General features: G+C 53.0%; 2 protein-coding genes across 18 annotated transcripts in view; both read left to right on the forward strand.

The window, feature by feature from the left end:
- Window positions 1–14967, forward strand: part of CHD6 (chromodomain helicase DNA binding protein 6) — a 92578-nt gene extending 77611 nt beyond the window's left edge. For 7 of the 15 annotated variants that reach the window (XM_032127366.1, XM_032127364.1, XM_032127365.1 and 4 more), the window contains 10 exons: window positions 344–552; window positions 1685–3238; window positions 3828–3976; window positions 4259–4465; window positions 5116–5562; window positions 6204–6392; window positions 7759–7857; window positions 8236–8355; window positions 9424–9528; window positions 11477–14967. In XM_032127366.1, the coding sequence (XP_031983257.1) occupies window positions 344–552; window positions 1685–3238; window positions 3828–3976; window positions 4259–4465; window positions 5116–5562; window positions 6204–6392; window positions 7759–7857; window positions 8236–8355; window positions 9424–9528; window positions 11477–12367 (3970 nt within the window). In that variant the 3' untranslated portion in view covers window positions 12368–14967. Of the gene's footprint in view, window positions 1–343; window positions 553–1684; window positions 3239–3827; window positions 3977–4258; window positions 4466–5115; window positions 5563–6203; window positions 6393–7084; window positions 7325–7758; window positions 7858–8235; window positions 8356–9423; window positions 9529–10269; window positions 10362–11476 lie in introns of those variants that run through there. The other 8 variants (XM_032127359.1, XM_032127362.1, XM_032127363.1 and 5 more) reach the window with 6 other exon arrangements.
- Window positions 14968–18353: 3386 nt separating this feature from the next.
- RBL1 (RB transcriptional corepressor like 1) overlaps window positions 18354–20925 on the forward strand; it is a 28243-nt gene continuing 25671 nt past the window's right edge. For all 3 annotated transcript variants that reach the window (XM_032126825.1, XM_032126826.1, XM_032126827.1), the window contains exons 1-3: window positions 18354–18517; window positions 18640–18773; window positions 19693–19893. In XM_032126825.1, the coding sequence (XP_031982716.1) occupies window positions 18386–18517; window positions 18640–18773; window positions 19693–19893 (467 nt within the window). In that variant the 5' untranslated portion in view covers window positions 18354–18385. The remainder of the gene's footprint in view (window positions 18518–18639; window positions 18774–19692; window positions 19894–20925) is intronic.

The raw sequence follows: 20925 nt of genomic DNA on the forward strand, positions 1-20925 counted from the left end.
TAGATGGGGGATAGGTTTGTGCCTCCACAGAAGCTGCTGGAGCCTGCACCCTGTTGGCAGCACAGCCCAGAGCTGCACTCGGGTTTATTAGAACAGCCAAGTAGGTTTGAAAAAATGAGCTGAGAGCCAGAGGGCCCGTGGCCTCTGCTCCTCCTCCCTGTGCACCAGAGGGCAGAGCGTCTTGGGCTGATGTGGTCTCCCCAGTGTGCTGCTCCTGACACCTCCCTCAAAACTGTTGGTCAGTAACTAGGCAGTGCTCTCTGAGCCTCTCTGCCTGGTGCCTTGCCTGCTCTGAGCCCAGAACATGTCTCAGTGGTGTTCCCGTCTCCTCCCTGCTCCACAGGTGGACCAGGAGGGAGCAGGCAGATTTCTACCGCACTGTCTCCTCCTTTGGGGTTATCTATGACCAAGAGAAAAAGGTCTTTGACTGGGCCCAATTCCGAGCCATCTCTCGACTGGAGAAGAAGACAGATGAGAGCCTGGAGAAGTACTTCTACAGCTTTGTAGCCATGTGCAAGAATGTTTGTGGTCTCCCTCTGTGGAAAGAGGATGGTGAGTGGAAATTGCATGGCCTATGGAGGGGTAATAGTAGGTCCATGTAGAAGGGATCCCGCTGCTCTCATGGAGCAGGAGAGCAAGGGAGGATCTTCAGAGACAGTTGGAAGCAGCGAGATGCCAGGCAGGCTGTGGGCTTGCAGCAGTCCTGCATTTCTGGCTGCCTTGTCTCCGCCATTTAGTGCCTCCCCAGTACAGTGGGAGGGTAGAGCAGCCCCATGGACTGCAGCCCCTGCTCTCACAGATCTCTTGGAGTTCTCACAGGAAATCACAACCAATTTTATCCAAGACAGCAACCTCTGTATTTGAGAGACAAGTAGAGAAGCAGCGCACGCAAAGCACAGTTCCATGCTGGAGCTGGGGGTTGTTTGGGTGAGCTGGATTGTTGCTCATTGGGCATCTGTCTGCTGCCATTGTACAGAGTCCACTCCATATATGCCTGCGCTGACTGTGGAGCTCTGCTGCAGGGTAAATGGAGCCTGGATCTGCTGCAGGAGGCTCAGGAAGCCTGGCCAACACCAAGGGCATCCGCTTTCTTCGAATACTCTGCAGAGGTCTGCATTGGCACCAGACAGGACATGACAGATGAAAAGCTGCTTGGAGGCTATTTAAGCACAAAGTGATTTGTTTCCAACAGCAGCAGAAAACATTTGCTTCAGATCTGTCATGGAGTCTGGTCTTAGGCACAGTTCCTTGTGTGTGTGTGTTGTGCCTTAGGTAGGTGTTCCTCATCAGAAGAGCTGCACGAGCTGCCCTTCCCTGACAATGGGCTGAAGGGCTGCCGGAGGCTCAGAGCGCCAGGAGCTGCTCCACCTGCAAGTCCAGGCAGCTCCAGCACTGCTGCTGATGATGGAGCAGAGCTCAGACAAGACTCTGAAATCCTCTGCAGCTGGTGCCACTCTTGATCCAGCTGCTCAAGTCAGGGGGTGTTACTCCCCATGTCCATTTGGTGGGATATGACTGGAAGGTACTGAGACTGGAAGAAGAGGCCTTAACAGTGGCTACAAGCACTGGCCCCACCTCACTTGCAGTCTGAGCAAGGGTTAAAACTCAGCTTGCTCATCAGTGCCTCTGAGGAACTCCTGCCAACCCAAATAATGTGTCCTTGGCTTTGCTGTCCCTGCTGTAGGTCCTCCAGACCCTGACATCTACGTGGAGCCCATCACGGAGGAGCGTGCTGCCAGGACCCTGTACCGCATCGAGCTGCTGCGGAAGGTGCGCGAGCAGGTGCTCAAGTGCCCCCAGCTCCATGAGCGCCTCAAGCTGTGCCGGCCCAGCCTCTACCTGCCCGTGTGGTGGGAGTGTGGCAAACACGACCGGGACCTGCTGATCGGCACCGCCAAGCACGGCCTGAACCGCACTGACTACTACATCATGAATGACCCCCAGCTGTCTTTTTTAGATGCATACAGAAACTATGCCCAGCATAAAAGAACGGGGCTCCCAGGCCCAGAAACCCTGTGCTGCCTTTACCAGTCTAACTCCAAACTCTACAGTTCCCCCCTGTACAGCCAGATGGACCAGACCTGTGAAACCCTGGAGAATGAAGCTGAGAGTCAGATCAAGCTAGAAACCGTGGACAGCACCATGTCCCAGGCTGGGGGCAGCCCAGCGGACGCAAACTGTGAAACATTCATGTCCGAAGTCCGGGACATCATTTCCAGTACCTACGACGAGAGCTCGCTGCCAGACTCATTGGTGTGCATGATGTACGATGAGAAGGCCTGTCCCAGTGAGCAGAGCTCCCTCGCCAGGGACAGCCCAAACTGCACAGATGTTGGAAGCAGCGTTGCCAAACTCTCCGAGGGCAAGCTGGAGGGGGATGAGGATCCATCCAGCTGCGATGCAGATGCCATGAGAGAGGCTCCCTTCCTAGAGGGTTTGCAGGTGTGCTCTGACCGAATGGACAGTCAGAATGAGGAAGCTGAGCCTTCACCTTCTACCCCTGGGAGCAACCCTTCACAGAGTGCCGCAGCCAAGCTCGGCAAAGGCTCGGAACAGAAAGGAGCACTTGCCAGCCCGGCAGCAGGGCTGCCTGAGCATGGCACCATGGAAAGGGTCCTAAGTGTGGGGCTCTACAGTCCCAGTCTCCATAACTATGAACTAAAGGTTCCTCCTGAGCAGAGGTTCATCAGTCTGCTGCAGGAGAAAGGAATGGAGGCAAAGTCAGGGCCAAGTCAGAGCCACAGCGAGGAAGATGAAGAGGAAGAAGAGGATGATGATAACTCTGAGACAGCAGCAGATACGGTGGAAGGCTTGAATGGTCCCAGGACCAGGGCTGATTGTGGCCCCGAGGCTCATGAACTGGGGGGTGAGGAGCAGAGCTCTGGTCTCCCCACACCCGAGGACACTTGCCCAGAAGACGTGAATGGCGAGAGGGAGTCCCTGGGGCTGGGGGAGCCCTGTGCAGAGGGCAGGGAGTACTGTGGCTCGAATGAGGAGAGCACCCGTCAGCACTCACCGGGCCAGGCTCAGAGCCAGCCCTTCAGCTTGCCCACACCTCTGCCTCAGGGGGGGCCTCAGGGGGCAGAACCCCTGTGTGTCAGGGGGGAGCCCTTGGGCCAAGCCGCTGAGGGGCAGACAGGCTGCACAGAGGCCCCACACCTTGAGCCTCAGGGCATAAAGCAAGAAAAGTGTGACAACAGAGATGACGGGGAGAAAGCCAGCAGCAACCAGAGCAAAGGTAGGGTCCTGAGAGCTCCCTCAGTTTACACTCACCTCTGGCTGTGGTGGGAGGGACCTGCTGTCCTCCCTGCAGAGCCAAACCTTGGGGCTGGCCAGCCCGTGGAGTGGCCTCCCATCTGTAGGAGCTGAGGTCCCTTTAGCTGCTGCAACTGGGGGCAAAAAGTGTTGGGGGCTGTATTTGCCAGCAGGGCTGACCGAAACTCTCCACTCTGAGCCCCAGTAGCCCTTCTGCTAAGAGCATGCCATGGAATGCAGGATGCCTTTCCCTTTCTGGCACAGGCACTGCCTGTTGATCAGCTCCCTTTGGAAAAGCATATGCCCTCCTTCTTGCCCGCCTGGGAATGGTCGGGGATGGGGGGCTACTGCAATTCAAGCCCCCCAAACACAGCTCAAGGGAGTGATGGTCCTTCGTGAGCAGCTTGGGCTGCCTGCCCTGATCCAAGTCTGCTGCTTCTCTTGGGGACTGTTTGGGACCTTTGTGGAGCCAGCTGGGCTCCGGGGTGGGAACATGTGAGGTGATGCTCCCTGCCTCTAGACAGGGAGAAAGGCAGGGTGGTGGTGGGCTCTATACTCCCTTGCTTTTTTAGATGGTCCAGAGAAGTACTTGGAGGAAGAGAACAAGAATTCTGCTTCTGTCCTGCCCGGGGAGATTGATGATCTTCAGGATGCCCGGGCACCAACCATTGCCCAGCTGCTGCAGGAGAAGACGCTTTACTCCTTCTCTGAGTGGCCTAAGGTGAGGTTAAAATGAACACGGTTTGTATCAAAGTGTTCCTGCATAGCCCTGGCCAGCAGTGGCTCACACAGCTCCAGCTCTGCCTCCTGCTCTTCTGCACACCCCATGGAGGCTCAGGCCAAGGTGCTCTTCCCAAGCACCCGTGCCATGGAGATGCTTGCCCCCAAAATAGTTCCCTGCCGTGCTGAGATCACCTGGGCTGGGCTCAACTTTAATCCTGAGCTGTCATACGTGAGTCAGTCATTCCAGTTTCAGCTTGCCACTGTCCATTTCTGTTTGCAGGACCGTGTGATCATCAACCGCATTGACAACATCTGCCATGCCATCCTGAAGGGCAAGTGGCCTTCCTCCAGCCAGCAGTTTGAGGCACAGAGCCTGCTGACAGCTCCAGCCATGGCCAGCAGCGCTGGCAGCAGGAGCAGCTTTGCCGAGTCAGAAGCCACCGATCCCAGCTTCAATAACGGGGTGTTAATGTCACGGGTACAAAAGGTGAGGGGGGCCCTGAGGCAGTGACAGGCTCATGACTCTGGGGTGAGACGTTGCCCAGAAGTCCTCAAGAGTTTCCCAAGTGGGGCCCCTTGGTGCCAGTTGAGGTGCATCACACATGGCTTTAGCCACTTGGTCCCCTGCTGATAGCTCCTGGTGAGCTCCCCGTGCTCTCAGCCCCCTGCTGCCCTCCTTGGAAGGCAGCTGTTGTTGGCAGCTCCACAGCTTCTGCGGCTCTAGAGGTGCTTCCAGAGTCAGTGCTGGAGCACCTGACATGGTCAGAGGGAAAAGGGGACAGCCCCCTGGTAACCCAAAGGAAGGGTGCAAGGAGCACTGCCCTTTCAAGTCCCCAAGTCCCAGTACCCCTGTCCCCAACAGTCACGTGGGACAGACAAACTGCTGGCCTGGGGCCCCAGCAGCTGGCAGAGCAGCCATGGTTATAAACACCTTGGGAGATCTGAGTGTGTGCGAGGGTGCTCCTGCACCATCCCCACACAGGGAAAGAGATGTGATATGCCCAAGGAAAGGGCATCCCTCAGGGCTTCTTGGAGGGGCAGGGCAGCCTGACCATTAGCTCAGTGCTGGTGTGAGGAGCTGTGGTCCCTGGGCAGGGCAGGAGCAGCCGTAACCCTCTGTGGCTTTGGTACACACAGGAAGGTTTCCTGAGCCCTGCCTTTGCAAAAGACGAGCGGAAGCACAGGAGACCCTATGAATTCGAGATGGAGAGAGATGCCAAACAGAGGAGCCTGGAGCAGCTGGCAGCAGCCCATGTCCATCCACCCATTGTGCTGAACGGCTGGCGCGAGGCAGCGGTGGATTTGTCCAGAGCCTCTGATGGGTCCCCGGGGAACTCCTCTCCTTTCCCCCTGAACACAAACATGCCCAAATTGGGGACCGTGAATGCCCTCCAGAGCTCCCTGGGCATGGACTTGTCTGGCATCCTACAGGCGGGGTTAATCCATCCTGTCACTGGACAGATTGTAAACGGCAGCCTCCGAAGAGATGATGCTGCCATGAGAAGGAGACGGGGCAGGAGGAAAAATGTCGAAGGGATGGACCTCATCTTCTTGAAGGAGAGGCCTCTTCCAAACAGGCTGCAGGTGGGTTGATGCTCCCTCCTTTCACACGGACCCCATGGAATCAGCACAGTTTGTTTCATGGCCCAGCTTTCCCCTCCAAGCTCTGCTGCCCGTGACGCTGCGCAGCTTCCTCCAAGACAGCTTCGTTTGTGCAGGACCAGGCAGAGCAGATACTAAAGGGAGGAAGGGAAGTTATCCCTCTGGTTTACACTCTGGAGTGTTTGAATCCTGCTAAGCATAATCAAAAGCAGCTGGCCCACCTCAGGGAATATTTATGTTTAGGGAAGATGAGAAAGACAAGATCCTACTGCACCCTTTCTCCTTCTAACGTGGGATCCACTCAAAGAATGGAGCAAGACCGGCGCCCCTAGACCACTTTTAGGAGTGATCTGAGGGGAAGTTGGTCTTCCTGGTGATTAGAGTGTTTCCATGTGAGTTCAGAAGCATCTCCCAGCACTCTGCCCTCCCTACCACCAGTGCTGGGGATGGAGTGGAAATGTAATGTGGTGGTGGGTGGTGGTTTAAGGAAGAGGCAGTGGGAGTGTGTGGATTAATCTGTATGATGTGAGCAGATGACCTGCTTTGGGAGCTGTGCTTCTTGAGGTGCACATGCATCACTGCACACTGCTGATGGCCTCTCCCTGCTCCTCCCTCCATGGCAGGATGTTCAGGAAGACCAGCCACAGCCCCCTCAGAACAGTCCTCTCCCTGACGGGCCGGTTGCTGCTACCTCAGCTCCACAGCCAGTCCCAGCTGCAGGCAGCCAAGAGAAGGCTGTCCCGAATAAGAGTCTCCTCGACTGGCTCCGGCAGCAGTCTGACTACACACTCGACGTTCCCAGCTTTGGCACAGTAAGGGTGGCCTTCAGTGGCACGTGTGTTTGTGTGTGTGTGTTTGTGTGTGTGTGTGTGTGTGTGCACCTGCCTTGTGTGTTGTCCTTTGTGTTAGGTTTTTCCTTGTGACATGGTTTGTGGTGTTCATTGGGGCTGTTCAGGGATTCATGACATGTTTAAGAGGTGAGCACTATTCCCCTGGACAGCAACAAAAGGCACTTGCTGCTGGAGAACTCCTCTCCTTTCCCCCCAGAACACAAACATGCCCAGGCAGGGGACTGTCACTACCCTCCAGGGCACCCTGGGCATGGACCTGTCTGGCATCCTCCAGGAGCTGAGCCCTGTTGCCCAAGGTCAGTTCTCCAGCTGCAGTGCATCCATCTGCACAATGCACAAAGTCTCCCAGAAGTGCCAGGGACGGGGACAGAAATGAGAAAAGGGATTTCAGGTGCTCAAGGTCTATGTTGTTCTTTTTCACCTGGGGTCATTTTAGGCAGTGTTGTTGTACTAAATAAGGTTCCCAGGCAAGAGGAAACATCCTCTCTTTAGGAGCCAGCCCAGTGGACTGTGTTGGAGGCTGACAGGCTCTGCACACCCCATGGTGTCTGTGTGGCCGTGGGTGCTCTCAGAAAGCAGTGGCTCAGCGTGGGGTGCACAGTCTTTCTGATGCTTCCTGCTGTCTCATAAACCTCCACCTCTTGGTTTCACAGGTCGGTTTGCTCCTGGTTTCAGCTTATTTAGCCTGTTAGACCATGTAGTAGGCAGAGCAGAGGCCATGAAACAGAGCAGGAAGAAATGTGGTGGTAAAACAGAAAAGACTCTGCATTGTGGTCCTGGAGGATCATGCGCCTGAGGCGGGGATTTCCTGGAGCTTGGAGTACAGGCAAGACATTAGTGTTTTGAAGCTTCTTAGAGATGAGAGGTGAGGAGCCCAACATTTGCTCAGCAGGATGGTCTTTGCTGTTCAAAGTCCAGAGAAACATCCAGCTGTGTGCCCAGGACCAGACTCCCAGGAGCAGTCAGATGGTGGAGCAGATGTGGAGGTACCTTCCCACTCCTTCCCAACACCCTTGCCTTCCAGGGAGGTACTGGAACTTGCCCAGTCTGACCATGCCTCTGGTGAAGCTCTTGCCCCCAGCAAGCCCCCAGTGCCCCAGGCCAGCCCTGCAGGATCTCTTCTCTCTGAGTAGGATGGATTGAGAGTGGCTTTGGGGTACTGCAGTAGCTCAGCTCAAAGCATGAACTGCACTCAGGGTCTTTTTCTGACTCTCAGGAATCTGAGCTATCCGAGTTGTTCATTATAATGCTCCATCCTTGCAGGCACATTGACTGTGGGGCTCGGTGCATGCAGTGGGTGTACAATGACTTGGCTGTATCTTGGTAGGTTGCAGTTCCGGAGGGCTCTGATCCCAGAGGAACATGGTGCAGCATCTCTGTGCTGGGAACAGCTGAAAGAGGAAGGAAACACAGCACAGCTGAGCTGGTGAGAAGCAGGTGGCTGTATGAGAGTGACACAAGTGGCACACACAGACCTGTTCTCTCTACTGGCTGTATGCAGTGTCCTGTTTACAGATGCATGTATAAGAACCTGCAGAATCAGGAGTGGAGGGGAGTTAGGACTAGAGCACTCTAAGTGGGGTACACTGGAGACCCCTTTATACCTACAAAAATCAGTTTTGCTCATTTGAGAGCTGGTCCTGTGGCAGGGACCAGTTTGTGCTGCTGGTGCTGCTCCTGCCCCAGCCTTCAGGGATTCCCTGTCCCTCGGGAGCCCATCCATGCTGCTCTTCTGCAGGGCTTGTAGCCAGCCAGGCTCATTAAGCCATCTAGTCTCATTAACATTGTCTTGTTTGCACTCCAGAATTTTTCAGACAAGCCCAAGCAGAGGAGGCAGCGCTGCAAGGACCCCAACAAACTGGACATTAGCTCTCTGACTGGAGAGGAGCGGGTGCCGGTGGTACATAAGGGTACCGGACGGCGGGTAAGCGAAGGCCTCTTCTGTGCTCTGCCCTCAGTGTCCCAAATTGCTTAGCAGAGCTTGAGCTTGCCTGGGGGGAGATTTAATCCAGAGAAGCCTATGGATGAGACAAAAGTCTGGAATAGGTCTCTGATCTACATTAACCTGTGACACGTGTGCCCAAGGACATGCAGACCTGTGAAATAAGTGACTGTCTGTGTGAAGTAAGGGATGTGGGAGTGTCGTCCCTTGCAAGGGACAGACCCCTCAGAGGCAATGGGGTACAGCCTTTGGCTTTAAGGCCACCCTCAGCACAGCCCTGTCAATGTGCTTCCCATCCTGGATTTGATTGTACCCCTTGAATTCATTGCAATATGCCACAAATTGTAACATTGCCATGCAAATATCCTTTGGTTTGTTCCTCCTTACGAGGTGCAGGCCAGAGCACACCAATACCCATCCCACTGCTGGGCTTGTGGAAGGTTGAGGGTTGGAAGGGCTTTTTCCTGCTTTCTGAGCAAGGAGCTTGGATTTACTTGTCTGCAGTTTAATCTCCAGGGCACTGATGTTCACCTCTCTGAACAAGAAGGGATGTTCAGCAGTACTTTCCACTGAAATTTAGTTCTTAAGCACACCCAGGACTGTACTAGGTCAGAAGGTAATGTGACATTAATCACATCTAAAAGCAAAACTAAAGAGTGAGGCAGAAAGAGGTTGTTTCAGCCACATCTGTGTTCCCCTTTGTTGCCCCCTTTGTTGCCCCCATGCTGGCCTTTGGAGACCTGGGTGAGTTGGGGGCTTTGCTGGTTCTAAATATGGCTTTTACAGAAGCTCTGTCCCCATCACTGGTACCTGGGAGGGCAATGGGCCGGGCCACAGAGGCTGAACCTGCCTTTTCTCCCTGAGCTGTGTGTCTGGAGGCAGCAGGCACGCACCAAATCCTGCAGAAAGGCAAGTGTAGCAAGGCCAGAGTCTACATCCCAGCAAATTGCAGCCCAAAGCAAGAAGCTAGGGGAAGTGTAATCATATTTTTTGTATTATTTTACATAACTCTCTCTGCAATAGAGGTCATCCTTCTGCTGTGTTTTATAGTTAGGGGGAGCCACGGCACCAGCATTGAAGGAATTGCCAAGGTGGCTTGATGCAAACTTGGAGTATGCTGTTGCAGCTGACTGGGCTGACATTGTTAAGCTTTCAGTAAGTTAGAGCTTTTGGAGAAATCTGTATCATGTCATCTTTTCTTTCCCCTCCCCATCCCCACAACCTTTCTCCAGTGAGGATCTGGGAGCTGCAAGGCAGGCCCTGGGCTGGGTGTGTGGGAGGGGATGGCTGCAGCACCGGGGTAGAGTGGGAGGTTGGGCCGTGCCACCACCAGCTCTGTGGCCAGGCCCTGGGAACGGGGCTCAGCAGCTCAGCACGCCTGGCTGGAGAGCCTTGGGATGCTTAGGGTAGCAGGGGCAAGAGGAATCCCCTAGGAGCTGGATGGCAGGGTGTGGACAAAATGTTCTCATGGGTCAAATTTTCAAAAACATCTCTAGTTGATGCTTTTCATCAGCTCCTGTGAACTCTGCCTGCACAGCTGCAGGCTCACCAAAGGCCCCACAGGTCACCAGGCCTGAAGGGTCAGGCACAGGCAGGGAAAGGGGCAGGATGGAGCCTCCTGTGCCACTTCATCCACCCTGTCCATCCAGCAGTCCCTGCCCCAGTGTGTGGCAGAGCCTGTGGAGAAGGAGCACTCTCCCCTCTTGCACACATGGCACTGCCAGATCACCCTGCCCTGCCCCACGGGCTGGCCTGATCCAGACTTCTCCCTGTAGTCCCTCTCACCTGCTGCCTGGTTTTGGGCTTCAGTGATTTGCGTGACACCCTTGTAGAGGGCTGGAGGGTGAATCCATTGCCTTAGAGGTTTGTACTGCTCTCAAATTGGTTTTTCCTTAGCACTGGAGATTTGGCATCGTCTGTCCCACTGCCCAGGAAACGGCTCCACATCCAGGCTGGCATCAGGGCCCCATCCGGGCAGCCAGCCCCGGGTGAGCTGACAGCTCTTCTTCTTCTACTTGAGGGGACAGTCTCTTTGCCACAGAAACCGCTGTGTGCCTGGCACTGCCTGGGCACCTCTCCTGTGCCCTGCTCCAGCAGCTGCATCCCATGAGCATTCCCACGCCATGGGCACTGAGCTTTTGGCGAATGCATACCTGTCCTGGTACGGGAGGGATGCAGAAGGATGGCCAGCTGCTCCAGGCGCTCGGGCCAGCAGAGCCTGGGTGCAGTCACGGCCCCATGTAGCTTCTCCCATCTGCCAGTGGGAGATGCACCCAGAAGGTTCTCCCTCCTTGGGCAGGTGCTGTGCTGAGCAGACTGCCAGGTGCATCTAATTAATGTTTCTGCACTACAGGTGTCAATAGGAAATACTTTTCCTACCTAAATTTATTATTGGAAATGATTCAAAGAGTGGTGATATTGAAACCAAGGGAACCATGAAGGGAAATGTTTCAATGTCTGTGTTGAGTATGCTGAAAAGGGGAGTGTTAAGCTGTGCTGTGGATCCCCCCGCATTGCTTTGTGTAACTGGATGGTCTTGCCCGCTTCTGACTGCTGGGTTTTGGTCCCATGTCTCTTCTGTCAGAAGAGCTTTCTGAATGCTCCCTGGCATCCCAGTGAAGCTCTGACCAGGAACTCCTCCGGCAGCATGCCCACTCTCTGTGTCATCCCATGAGCTTTGCTGTCCTGCAGAGCATTGAAAATTTGGCCCTTCCCATCTCAAAGAGGATTTTTTCACCTGTTGCTGAAGGCACAATTAGAGCTGGGCAGGGAGCTGAGTGGGCAGCTGACACCACGCTGCCCTGGTGCTTCTTGTGCTGTGAACAGCTGGTGCTGAGGGCTGGAATACGGGGTGAAAACATGCTTCCTCCTCCCCTCCCTGAGCGTTTTGACAGCGCAGGATCCTGCCAGGGCAGAGCGAGCGTGTTTTGCATTTGGCAGCATCCCTTGGGGAAAAGTTATGTGTACCTCTCAAATTCCATATCATGTAGGCAAATATTTCTGTGCCGACGCCATCTGGGACACAGATGTGGGCACAGACAAGCCAGATTTCCTTTGCTGCAGTAGTAACTGTCGGGTGTTCTCTGTTATGTCTCATTTTCAGGGCTACTTACCCGAAAACAAATTCAATCGCATCCTCACCGAGCCCGTGCTCCGGGACGCTGGGCCGCGCCGGAGAGGGAGGAGGCCCCGGAGCGAACTCCTTAAAGGCCCTGGTGTTGTAGCAGATTCTTCTTCTGGAATGGGACCATTGTTCATGAACGGACTAATTGCTGGGATGGATCTGGTGGGACTTCAGAACATGAGAAATATGCAAGGGATCCCTCTGACCGGGCTGGTCGGGTTTCCTGCTGGCTTTGCAGCAGTGCCCGCTGGTGAGGATGTGAAGAGCACCCTGAGCATGTTGCCCATGATGCTGCCGGGCATGGCAACCGTTCCCCAGATGTTCGGTGTTGGAGGACTCCTCAACTCCCCCATGACGACGACTTGTACTGCGACTGCTCCGACTTCGTTAACAAGCACAACGAAAGGTGGCACAGCCAGCGCCGAGAAAGCAAATGAGGAGAAACAGGGCAGCCAGGATGGGAAAAAAGAACCTCTCGCTGAAGACAAGCCTGGTCCTAGTTCATTTTCTAATCAGACAGAATCCGCAATAACTACCAGTAGTCCTGTAGCTTTTAACCCATTTCTTATCCCAGGGATGTCTCCTGGACTGATCTATCCCTCCATGTTCCTTTCCCCTGGCATCGGCATGGCGCTGCCTGGCATCCAGCAAACCAGGCACTCGGAGGCGGCAAACCTGGAGAGCCAGAAGCGGAAGAGGAAGAAAGCAAAAGGGGAATTGGCAAATCCAGAGCCAGAAACTGTCTCACTGCCGGAAAAAGAAGCTGCAAACAGTCAAAACTGTGTGGAGCAGAGCCCGCCAGCGGCAGCAGAGAAGGAGCAGGACGGACCAGCAGAGGAGGAGCACCAAGCAGCTCACGATACCGATTAGAACTTTTGTTTCATTGAAAGAAAAATACAAAAAGATTGTGGCTTGTGAGTTTCTTATCCCATAAACTCTTTGTTACTTCCCCTCCCACCCCGCTCCACCTTCATAAACCTGTGTTTCCATGAGTAATATTATCTACCTAATTCCCTGTCAGAAAAAACTGGTGACATACTACATGTTAATAGTTGCAGGGTCTTGCCACTTTATTAGATAAACAGTGTTGTCTAGCTAGTATGGGAGGCACCGAATTCTCATTCTGTTTTTCCAGTCGTTCATCCCAGCCAACAATAGCAAATCCAGTACTTGGTCACCCCCCGTAAATTGCTCACTCCTTTGAGAAGAAAAAGCAGCAAAAAAACAAGAGCAGAAGAAAAGTGTTTATCTCTTGGTCTAACACACAGACAAGGGTATTTCTGTCTACAGCGACACTGAGCGAAAAAGCCTGTATTTGGGTTAAAAGCACAGCTATAGTAAGTGCTGATGTGTATTTTTGATTTAAAGTATTTCCCTATTTTATCATGGTTACTAGAATAGTAGTATAGACAGAAGTATATAACTAATGATTGAAAATGCATATATTCATTTCTTTGAAAGGAAAAGCATAACTGGTAGTGATATAATTTCTTGATCATCCCACCTCAAAGGTTTGGAGACAAACTGCAGAGAGTGAAAAAATGATGTAGACATTTTGTATTTTTTAAAACCAACGTTTGGTTTTATGTTACGTGGAGTTTAGTTGCCCTTTCCTTGGTAGTTACAAGAACTTTCCAGCTTGAGCTGGAAAGGTTTTGCACACTTGCATGACTTTTCTGGGGTTACTGTACCTGTAGCAACCAGTTCCTTCATCATTCTGCTAGTCTTCAGTTCTCCTCTCTGGCGTTAGTTCTCAGCTATGGCATTACAGGTGCTCTTAAGGTATTTTTCCCCAGCCTTGAACAGACCACACCGATTTTAATGCTCTTATATGAACACTGAGGCTTCCTGAGTTTTTATATTTCCCACTCCTTACCCCAGAAGCGACGTTCTTTCAGCAAACACGGAGAAGGCTGTAGGCCAGGTTCCCCCATTGGGGAGTCCTCTGAGAAGGACCCTTGAGACTTTCAGAGCCTGAGTTTCTTACTTTCTAGTGGTGGACTGTGAAGAGATGACTTTGGCTTCTTCCCATTCCGTTTGCTGTTGAACAGTATTTCCCAAATGAGTTCAGCATCTGCATTTCAAATGGACGGGTTTTAATGCCGCCAGCCCCCCTCCAGCTCTGGGTACTGAGACTCCTCCACAGGCAACTCTTCCGATTTCTCCTTCCCCTCACTCCTCCTTTAATTCTTCTTTCACTTGGGGTTGTTCTTACTTGCAGCTCATGGTCTGAGACTTGAATAAAGCCGCACTGGTGCAGCGGTGAGCGAAGGGCAGGCTGGGAGGGAGTTGGAGTGTGCTACTCATCAGTTTCACACTTGGTTGTCACAATTTACTGTATTTTTTACTTTTTTTTTTCTGTTGCAGTTTTGCTAATTTATCAGATGGTCCAAATGTTTTGACATAACTATTTCAGTTTGCATTATTTATTTATGATGCTTTTTGTCATTGTCTTTTATACATTTGGGATTATAAATTATGTACATGTTAAAATTAGCATCTCAAAGAAGTCTGTTACCCATGGTCAAAAAAACCAGTTGGTTTATATTTTCACAGAATTTATTCCCAGTTTATTGGATTGGATGATTTTTTTAAAGTGTGTAACCAATCATAATCCAATCCCCCTCCCCCCAATAATTGTGTTCTATTTAATAACATTCTTGTAGCATAGATACTGTATCACTATCGACAGATTTCTTAGAAATGCTGCTATCTCTATTTAACTAACATTTTGTTCAGTTTTTGCCTCCAGTGGAAGCAGAAAGGGTTTTTTCAGCTGTTAAATCCAAAATCAATATAATTTATTTATGTAAAAAAAAAAGTCACGATTGATATATTTTTGAACCTTTTAAGTACTAACTTTGTTTTTATTCAGTGGAAGAACATGTACTTGCCCTAAATCCTTAAAATACAAATGCTATAAAACTTCATATATCTTCAAAGCCTTACTGTGAATGGATACAGAAATCTCTTCCGAGTCCATTTCTTGTTATGGGATGGTTTTTCCAGGGTTACACGCGTAAGGAACAGGGTTTAAAGTGAAATTTATTTAATTAGCCAGCATGCTCTATACCTTGTTCTTCCTTAGCAGACATGTATGCTACGTCTCTGGGTGTTTAGGCTTCTCTTTGCTACTTTGTGACCCTTTTGCAACCCGATATACTCTGTGGATTATTTAGACTGTAAGGCATTAAGTGGCTGCTTCTTCTTTTCCATCATATCCCAAACAAATGCCAAATTTTCACCGGTTTTCATGGCTATTCACACACATACATCCTTCACCAAATGTGCTAACAAAATAAACTGTCTGTGCTCTTGAACATGGATAAAAAGAAAAAGATTTAAAAGTCAGATTTTTATTTTTTTAATTTAGTGACTAGATGATGCTTATCTTTCAGACTTGGCAGAGCCTTGCTACAGATGTATATAATTTTTTTCAGCAAATATATGTGAATGTTTAATTCACCTGACTCAGTGATAAACGTGACTTGCCTTTTTCTCAGCATGAATCCATTGAGAAGCTGTTGAAACCAGTGGCCTGGTCGCTGCTCTAGGATTGCTCCTGGTGCCCTGCGTGTTACTCTGAGTCGGGCTGCTCGCCGTGAGGGGCCGAACCCACAGCTCTCACAGCACCCTGGGGTGAACTCGCCGGTGTGGGGGAACTCACATCCCACATGGGTTGCAAGATCCCAGGAGCAGCCCAAGCTCCAGGGCCAGTTTAAGCACAGAGGATGCACAAGGGCTCTCTGCTGACCTGCTTTTTCCACAAGGGTGGGTGGAAGCCCAGAGACCTCCACAGTCATCACATGCACACACACACCCCCCAAGCAGTTACACACCTTGGCACCCAGCAGAGAGGGTGCTGGGCTCCTCTCCCTGTGCTTCCTGTACCTCCAAGTTTTGTGAAATGCTTGTCCTAAATCTCTGTGTAAGGATCTCAGGCTTTAGCAAAGCAGACATTCCTCAGTGTTTCATCAGAATGATGCACAGGAGCAGCTCTGTTCTTCCAAGATCCAGGAAAAAAGACACAGAGTAAAACCAGTGCTCCACCTGCCCTGTGTAACCACCTTGTCCTGGTATTTTGTTGCTGCTTTGCAGGGGGGAAAGAGAAAAGTACCCAGCAGAAAAGAATGGCAAAGTGGTAGCATTTGCTGTGAATTTCCAGTTCCTGAGTCTCCCTTTAAATTCTGGCTCCACAAACTGCAGCCTCACACCTCGACACCCATAATGCAGGATACTTGCTGGCAGGAGCTGCAGGAGCCAGGCAGCCCTGTGGTCCATGGAGGAGCATGTGCTGGCTTTGGGCTGCCACAGCCGTGGTGGCTGCAGTGTCTCTGTCTCTTCAGACAAGGTGTGTTACCTGGTGGTACCAGTGAGTGGATGTGGTGGAGGATGGGCACCAGGGGCACAGCTTGCTCCCCGTTGTGTTTTACAGGGTACAGGTGCCCCTTCCCAGACCGTGAGAGAGTAAAACAGGCACAGCTGCACATCCCCACTGCTGTCCCTGCCTGGTTTTTATCTGACAGGACACAGAGAAGTCTCATAGCACATTTAGACAAGATCTCTAATTCCCTTTATGGTCACAAAAAGGGGGGAAGGATTTTCCTCAGCAGTGAGCCACGGCTGGGAGAGCTTTACCTACCCCAAGTGCAGATATCCCCACTCTGGGCTCTTGACAGTTACAAGATAGGATTTGGGGTTGGCAGTCTTCGCCAGCAGTGAGCACAAGGAAATTTCTCTAATGGTATCTGGTTTGCATTGAATAAAACTTGAGCTTTTCAATGCAGTTTTGCTCCTCACCTCTTCAGGAGCCACTTCAGCCCCAGGGATCCGGAGCCTGGACTGTCACAAGATCAGGAATCTCTTCACATTTTACAACCTCAAAGCAGTTATCAGGCACTGCACTTCAGGCAAAGTCCCCAAGTGCCTCATACCCCATGTGCCAGTGCACAGCTGGCCATGGCACCCATGCTCGGCCATGGGCACCGGACAGATGGGCAGTGCTGCCAGGAAAGGAGCCAGCCCAGCCACCAGCAGAGCAGCAGCTCTGGAAAAGTGGAGGTAAGAGAAATCCAGCTTCTCTCTCAATCCCCTTCCCATCAATCTGCACAGTGTGCCCTGCACATTTGGACAGCAGGCCTAGAAACACCATCCTCACCCTCCCGTGTGGCTTTTTGGGACGCTGGTTGTTTCATGGTGCTCCCGGGGTGGCTGTGGCTGGAAACCATCGGTGCAGTGCCATAGGTGGCACTAATTCCTGAAGAATCAAGATTTCACCTAAAAAGGTATAAAACAAGGCAAGATCTTCAGCCCAGCAGATCAGTCCCACTCCCCATGTGGCCTTGTTCTCCCTCCAGTGGGTTTTTAATTCATGAACAACTCTGTACAGCACCATTACCTGGCTCCATTTGCCAGTGGTCTGGGTGGGATGTGACATTACTGGTTTAACTTGGAACTCAATCCCAGCCTGCCTGAATGTATCAGTTCAGGCAAGCCCAGCACGAGCCCTCAGAGGGCTTCAAGAAATAGCAGTGTCCTGGAGCTGTTGCAGGAAGAGCTGAGGGGAATGAGCCATGGCAGATGCTCCAGCCTCTCCTCTCTCTGGGCTCCTGCCAAGGTTGTCAAGTTTTTCAGCTGGCTGTGCTATAGCACAGGGAGACCTTGTACAGGAATTGCCTGTACTGTTTGGAAAAACAAAATTCTAAAGGAAAACCTCACAGTGACTTTTTTTCCCTCCAGGAAAGGGTAGAGATTTCTGATAGAGGAAGCGATGCACAAAAACCAAAGCTCGGCTCACACAGAGGAACACCTCTCGTCTGGAAGGAATAAATAAGCCTGTGGGACTCAGCCTCATTACCCCAAATGAAACACATTTCCAGTCTGCTCATGACAGGCAGTTTTCAATGCTCTTATGGCCAATCTTTTTTTCCAAATAGATTTAATTGTTGGATTAAGGCTGGTTTTTATGGAAAGTAACATTTTGGAAAGCACAGAGCTGATCAGATTCTCGATGAGGGACCAGTTCCCCCAGCCTGTGGATCCCACGAACTGATCCCTGTGCTTTGCAAAAGGGCATTTTCAAGAAAACCAACCTCGGGATCTGTGAGTGGCGCCGGAGCTCGGGGTAGGGCAGGGTCTGCCGAGCGAGTGGGTGCACCGGGGCTGGGTCCCTACGGCGGCTCCTGAACGCGCCCTGAGCATCCTCGCATCGCCGCGGGTACCGGGGAGGGGGATCCGCCGCGCCCGCTCCGGGCGCGCTCCGTGTGCTCTCCGTCCAACGCCCCCCGAGCAGCAGTGAGGTGGTTCAAGTATCCTCCAGTGATGGGCGGGTTCAGGGCCCTGTTCCCTATCCCCGAACCAGCGCTGCGGACGCTGCGTGACTCGAGCCCCTTCCAGAGGTGCAGGAGCCGCTCCCCTGCCCACGGGGGCGGGCGGTGTCCCCATGGCCACGGCTCTCGACGGACACACAGTGCTCCCGGGGGGCTCCGTCCCCCCGCCCGGGCCCAGTGGAACCGGCACCTGGAAACGCCCTGAGCGCCCGCCACGACCGGATCGAGTGACGGGGAGCGCGGCCGCGGCGCGGAGCGGGGGCGGCTCCCCCGGCCCTGCAGGGGAGCGGTGCGCGGGGCCCGGAGGCCGCCGAGAAGACGCTGCACCCACGCGTGTCCCAGGGCGCTGCGGGACGGCGGCCGAGGAAAATCCGCTCCTGCCGTGACCTACCGCAGCCGTGCGCTGGGATGGGCTGCGAGCACCCGCCAGCCCCGAGCGCCCCCGGTGCCCCCGCCCGGCCGCGACCGCCGCCCCCCGCGCGCGGCCCCGCCGCTGTGCCCGCCCCCGCGCCGGAAGCGGCCCCGCCCTTCCGGCGGTTTTGGCGGGCGCTCCGCCGCCATGTCCCGCCCGGGGGCCGCCGATCCCGGCGCCGCCGTGGAGCGGCTGTGCCGGGAGCTCAACCTGGACGCGGCGAGCGCGGCCGAGGCGCTGCGGGACTTCACGGCGCTGCGGGGCACCTACAGCCTGGAGGTGAGCGGGGCCGGGCGGGCGGGGGCGGCGGCGGGCGCGGTCCCGCCCGGTCGAGCCCGCGGGGCGCGGCGCTGCCCGGTGACCGCGGCCCCCCCCGGTGACCGGCGCGCCCGTGCCCGCAGGGCGAAGCGCTGCACTGGTTGGCCTGCGCGCTGTACGTCGCCTGCCGCCGGAGCCGCGTGCCCACCGTGGGGAGCAGCCCGATGGAGGGGAACGGCGTCTCCCTGACCCGCATCCTGCGCTCCGCACGCCTCAGGTGAGCGCCCCGCCCGCCGGGCCGGCTCCTGCCGGGGCCGAGCGCTCCGCGCCGGGAGTGCTCTGCCAGAGCCGCTAACCCGGGTGCCGCTCCTTCGCTCGCAGCGCTGCCAGCCGCGGCAGGGTAAAAGCAGTAAATCCGCTGTTATTACAGATGGAAATTAGATGCAAATACGTAATTTCCAACTTCAAGCCTTTGGGAAACCACCTATGTTGGACCAGCAGCTGTTCCACCCACGCCAGTTGTTTCTTCCTGTAGTTAATTTGACCACAAACACCTCGGCGCGTGCCATCCCGGTACAACGTGTGTCCGACTCAGGATTCAGGCCAAATCCCGACGGTGTGCTGGCAGCTGCTGGTTTTTCTGGGAACACAGCACTGGTGAGCACAGAACTCACCTTCTGCACGGCCCCGGCAGCAGCTCCCGTGTCGCTGTGGCTCTGACCTGGGAACACGGAGCTCGGAATGTTGCTCATTCCATTTAAAGATCCGCTCCCTGCTGAGCTGACGGAGGGGTTGTCAGTTATTCACACCTCCAGCTGACAGGTTTTTGTGCAGGTAACTTTGACAGGCATTGACTCTTGGCTTGTTTTGTTGCCTGTCCTGCCTCCACCTCAACACACTCAGAGCTGCGCCTGCACTTTACTTTCCACCACTGCCCTGCTCTACACAGCCATGCTGGCAGCCTCCACATCAAATTAGTTTTCTCATGCCTTAAAGAGGGTCGAGAAACCCCAGAGTGATAAAAGGCAAGAGGCTGGTAATATATACAGTTTGGGAGTCTTATCAAAATAAATTGTAAACCTACATAGTAATCATGTCAGTCATTAATGGAATAAATATGTTGCATTTTGGCTTTTAAAAATCTTAGAATGTAAGTTAGTTAAAGTTCAAAGCAGATTTTTCTTTTTTCTTTTAAGTTTAATTCAGTTTTTTAGCAAAATGAAGAAGTGGATGGACATGTCAAACCTACCCCAGGAATTCCGAGAGCGAGTTGAGAGGCTGGAGAGAAATTTTGAAGTGTCAACTGTGATTTTCAAAAAGTTTGAACCAATATTTTTTGATATATTTCAAAACCCCTATGAAGAAACTTCCAAACCGCATCGAAGCAGGAAGCAGAGGTATTTTTTAGATTTGATATGACTTTTCCCTGGAAAGAGTTATACCCCATATAAGTTTATGAAAATTAATTGCCAAAGGGCTGTGGTCTGTTTGATTCTGAAACGCAGCCAATGCAGAGCCACCCCTGGCCCCGGTGGGTGCAGCTCAGGTCAGCTGGGCTTCACATCCAGCTCCTGTAACACAGGAACTGTCCCACAGTGAGAATGTCAGGGTGTGGTGGGGAGAGGTACCATGATGTGGGTTAGCTCCAAGGTACAGTGAGATCAACACTTTAAACGTTTAGCAGAAATAACTCAAGTAGCACAGGAGAGTTTTGTCTTGGCACAGTGCTGGCAGGGGGTCGGTATCATGCCATGATCCCTCTGCTCAGGGGGTGTCACATCCCCGTGACCTCCACGCTGCCAGGTGTTCGCCGTGGTGGCCAGATGAGTGGAAACACCAAATGGGAGGAAGTTACAGATGATGTGCTCATTTTTATGGCAAATTTGGGAGTGGTTGGTGTCATCTTCCACACACACATGGAACGTCTGCCTTTCTGAAAGGAGCTTGTCCATGTTCCCTGCAGAATATGTGGCTGTGGCAGCTTTGTAGTGAGAATGTAACCTTGGGGATGAGGGAGCCGAGCTGTGGCTGTGCAAGGTGTTTTTGTCAGTTCATGTGGGCTCTCTGGATGTGAGGGGGGATAGTTGTTGTGGTACAATGCTCTAGTGTAGCTCCACATCTAGAGGCAGAGTGCAGTGGGAGGTGTTCTGTTGGGTGCTCTGTTCCTTTCTCAGGGCGGTGGTGGTTGGTGCCACCGCCACTTTGGCTGCTCCGTGGGCTGAGTCACGTCTTCCTTGTTCTTCCATGTCCATGGGCTTGGATAGTTCTTCTCCAAACAGGAGTCAGCAGCTGAGCTGTAATACAAGCTATAATTGCCTGTTCTGAAGGGATGGCTGATGCTTTAGTAAAATATTTAGGAGAAACCATCACTGGAATATATATAGCCCTTGTCGCCTCCCCACCTGTGGCTGCAGGAGGGTTCTGTGGGA

The sequence above is a fragment of the Corvus moneduloides genome, chromosome 17, assembly GCF_009650955.1.
Source record: "Corvus moneduloides isolate bCorMon1 chromosome 17, bCorMon1.pri, whole genome shotgun sequence".
NCBI classification, from domain to species: Eukaryota; Metazoa; Chordata; class Aves; order Passeriformes; family Corvidae; genus Corvus; species Corvus moneduloides.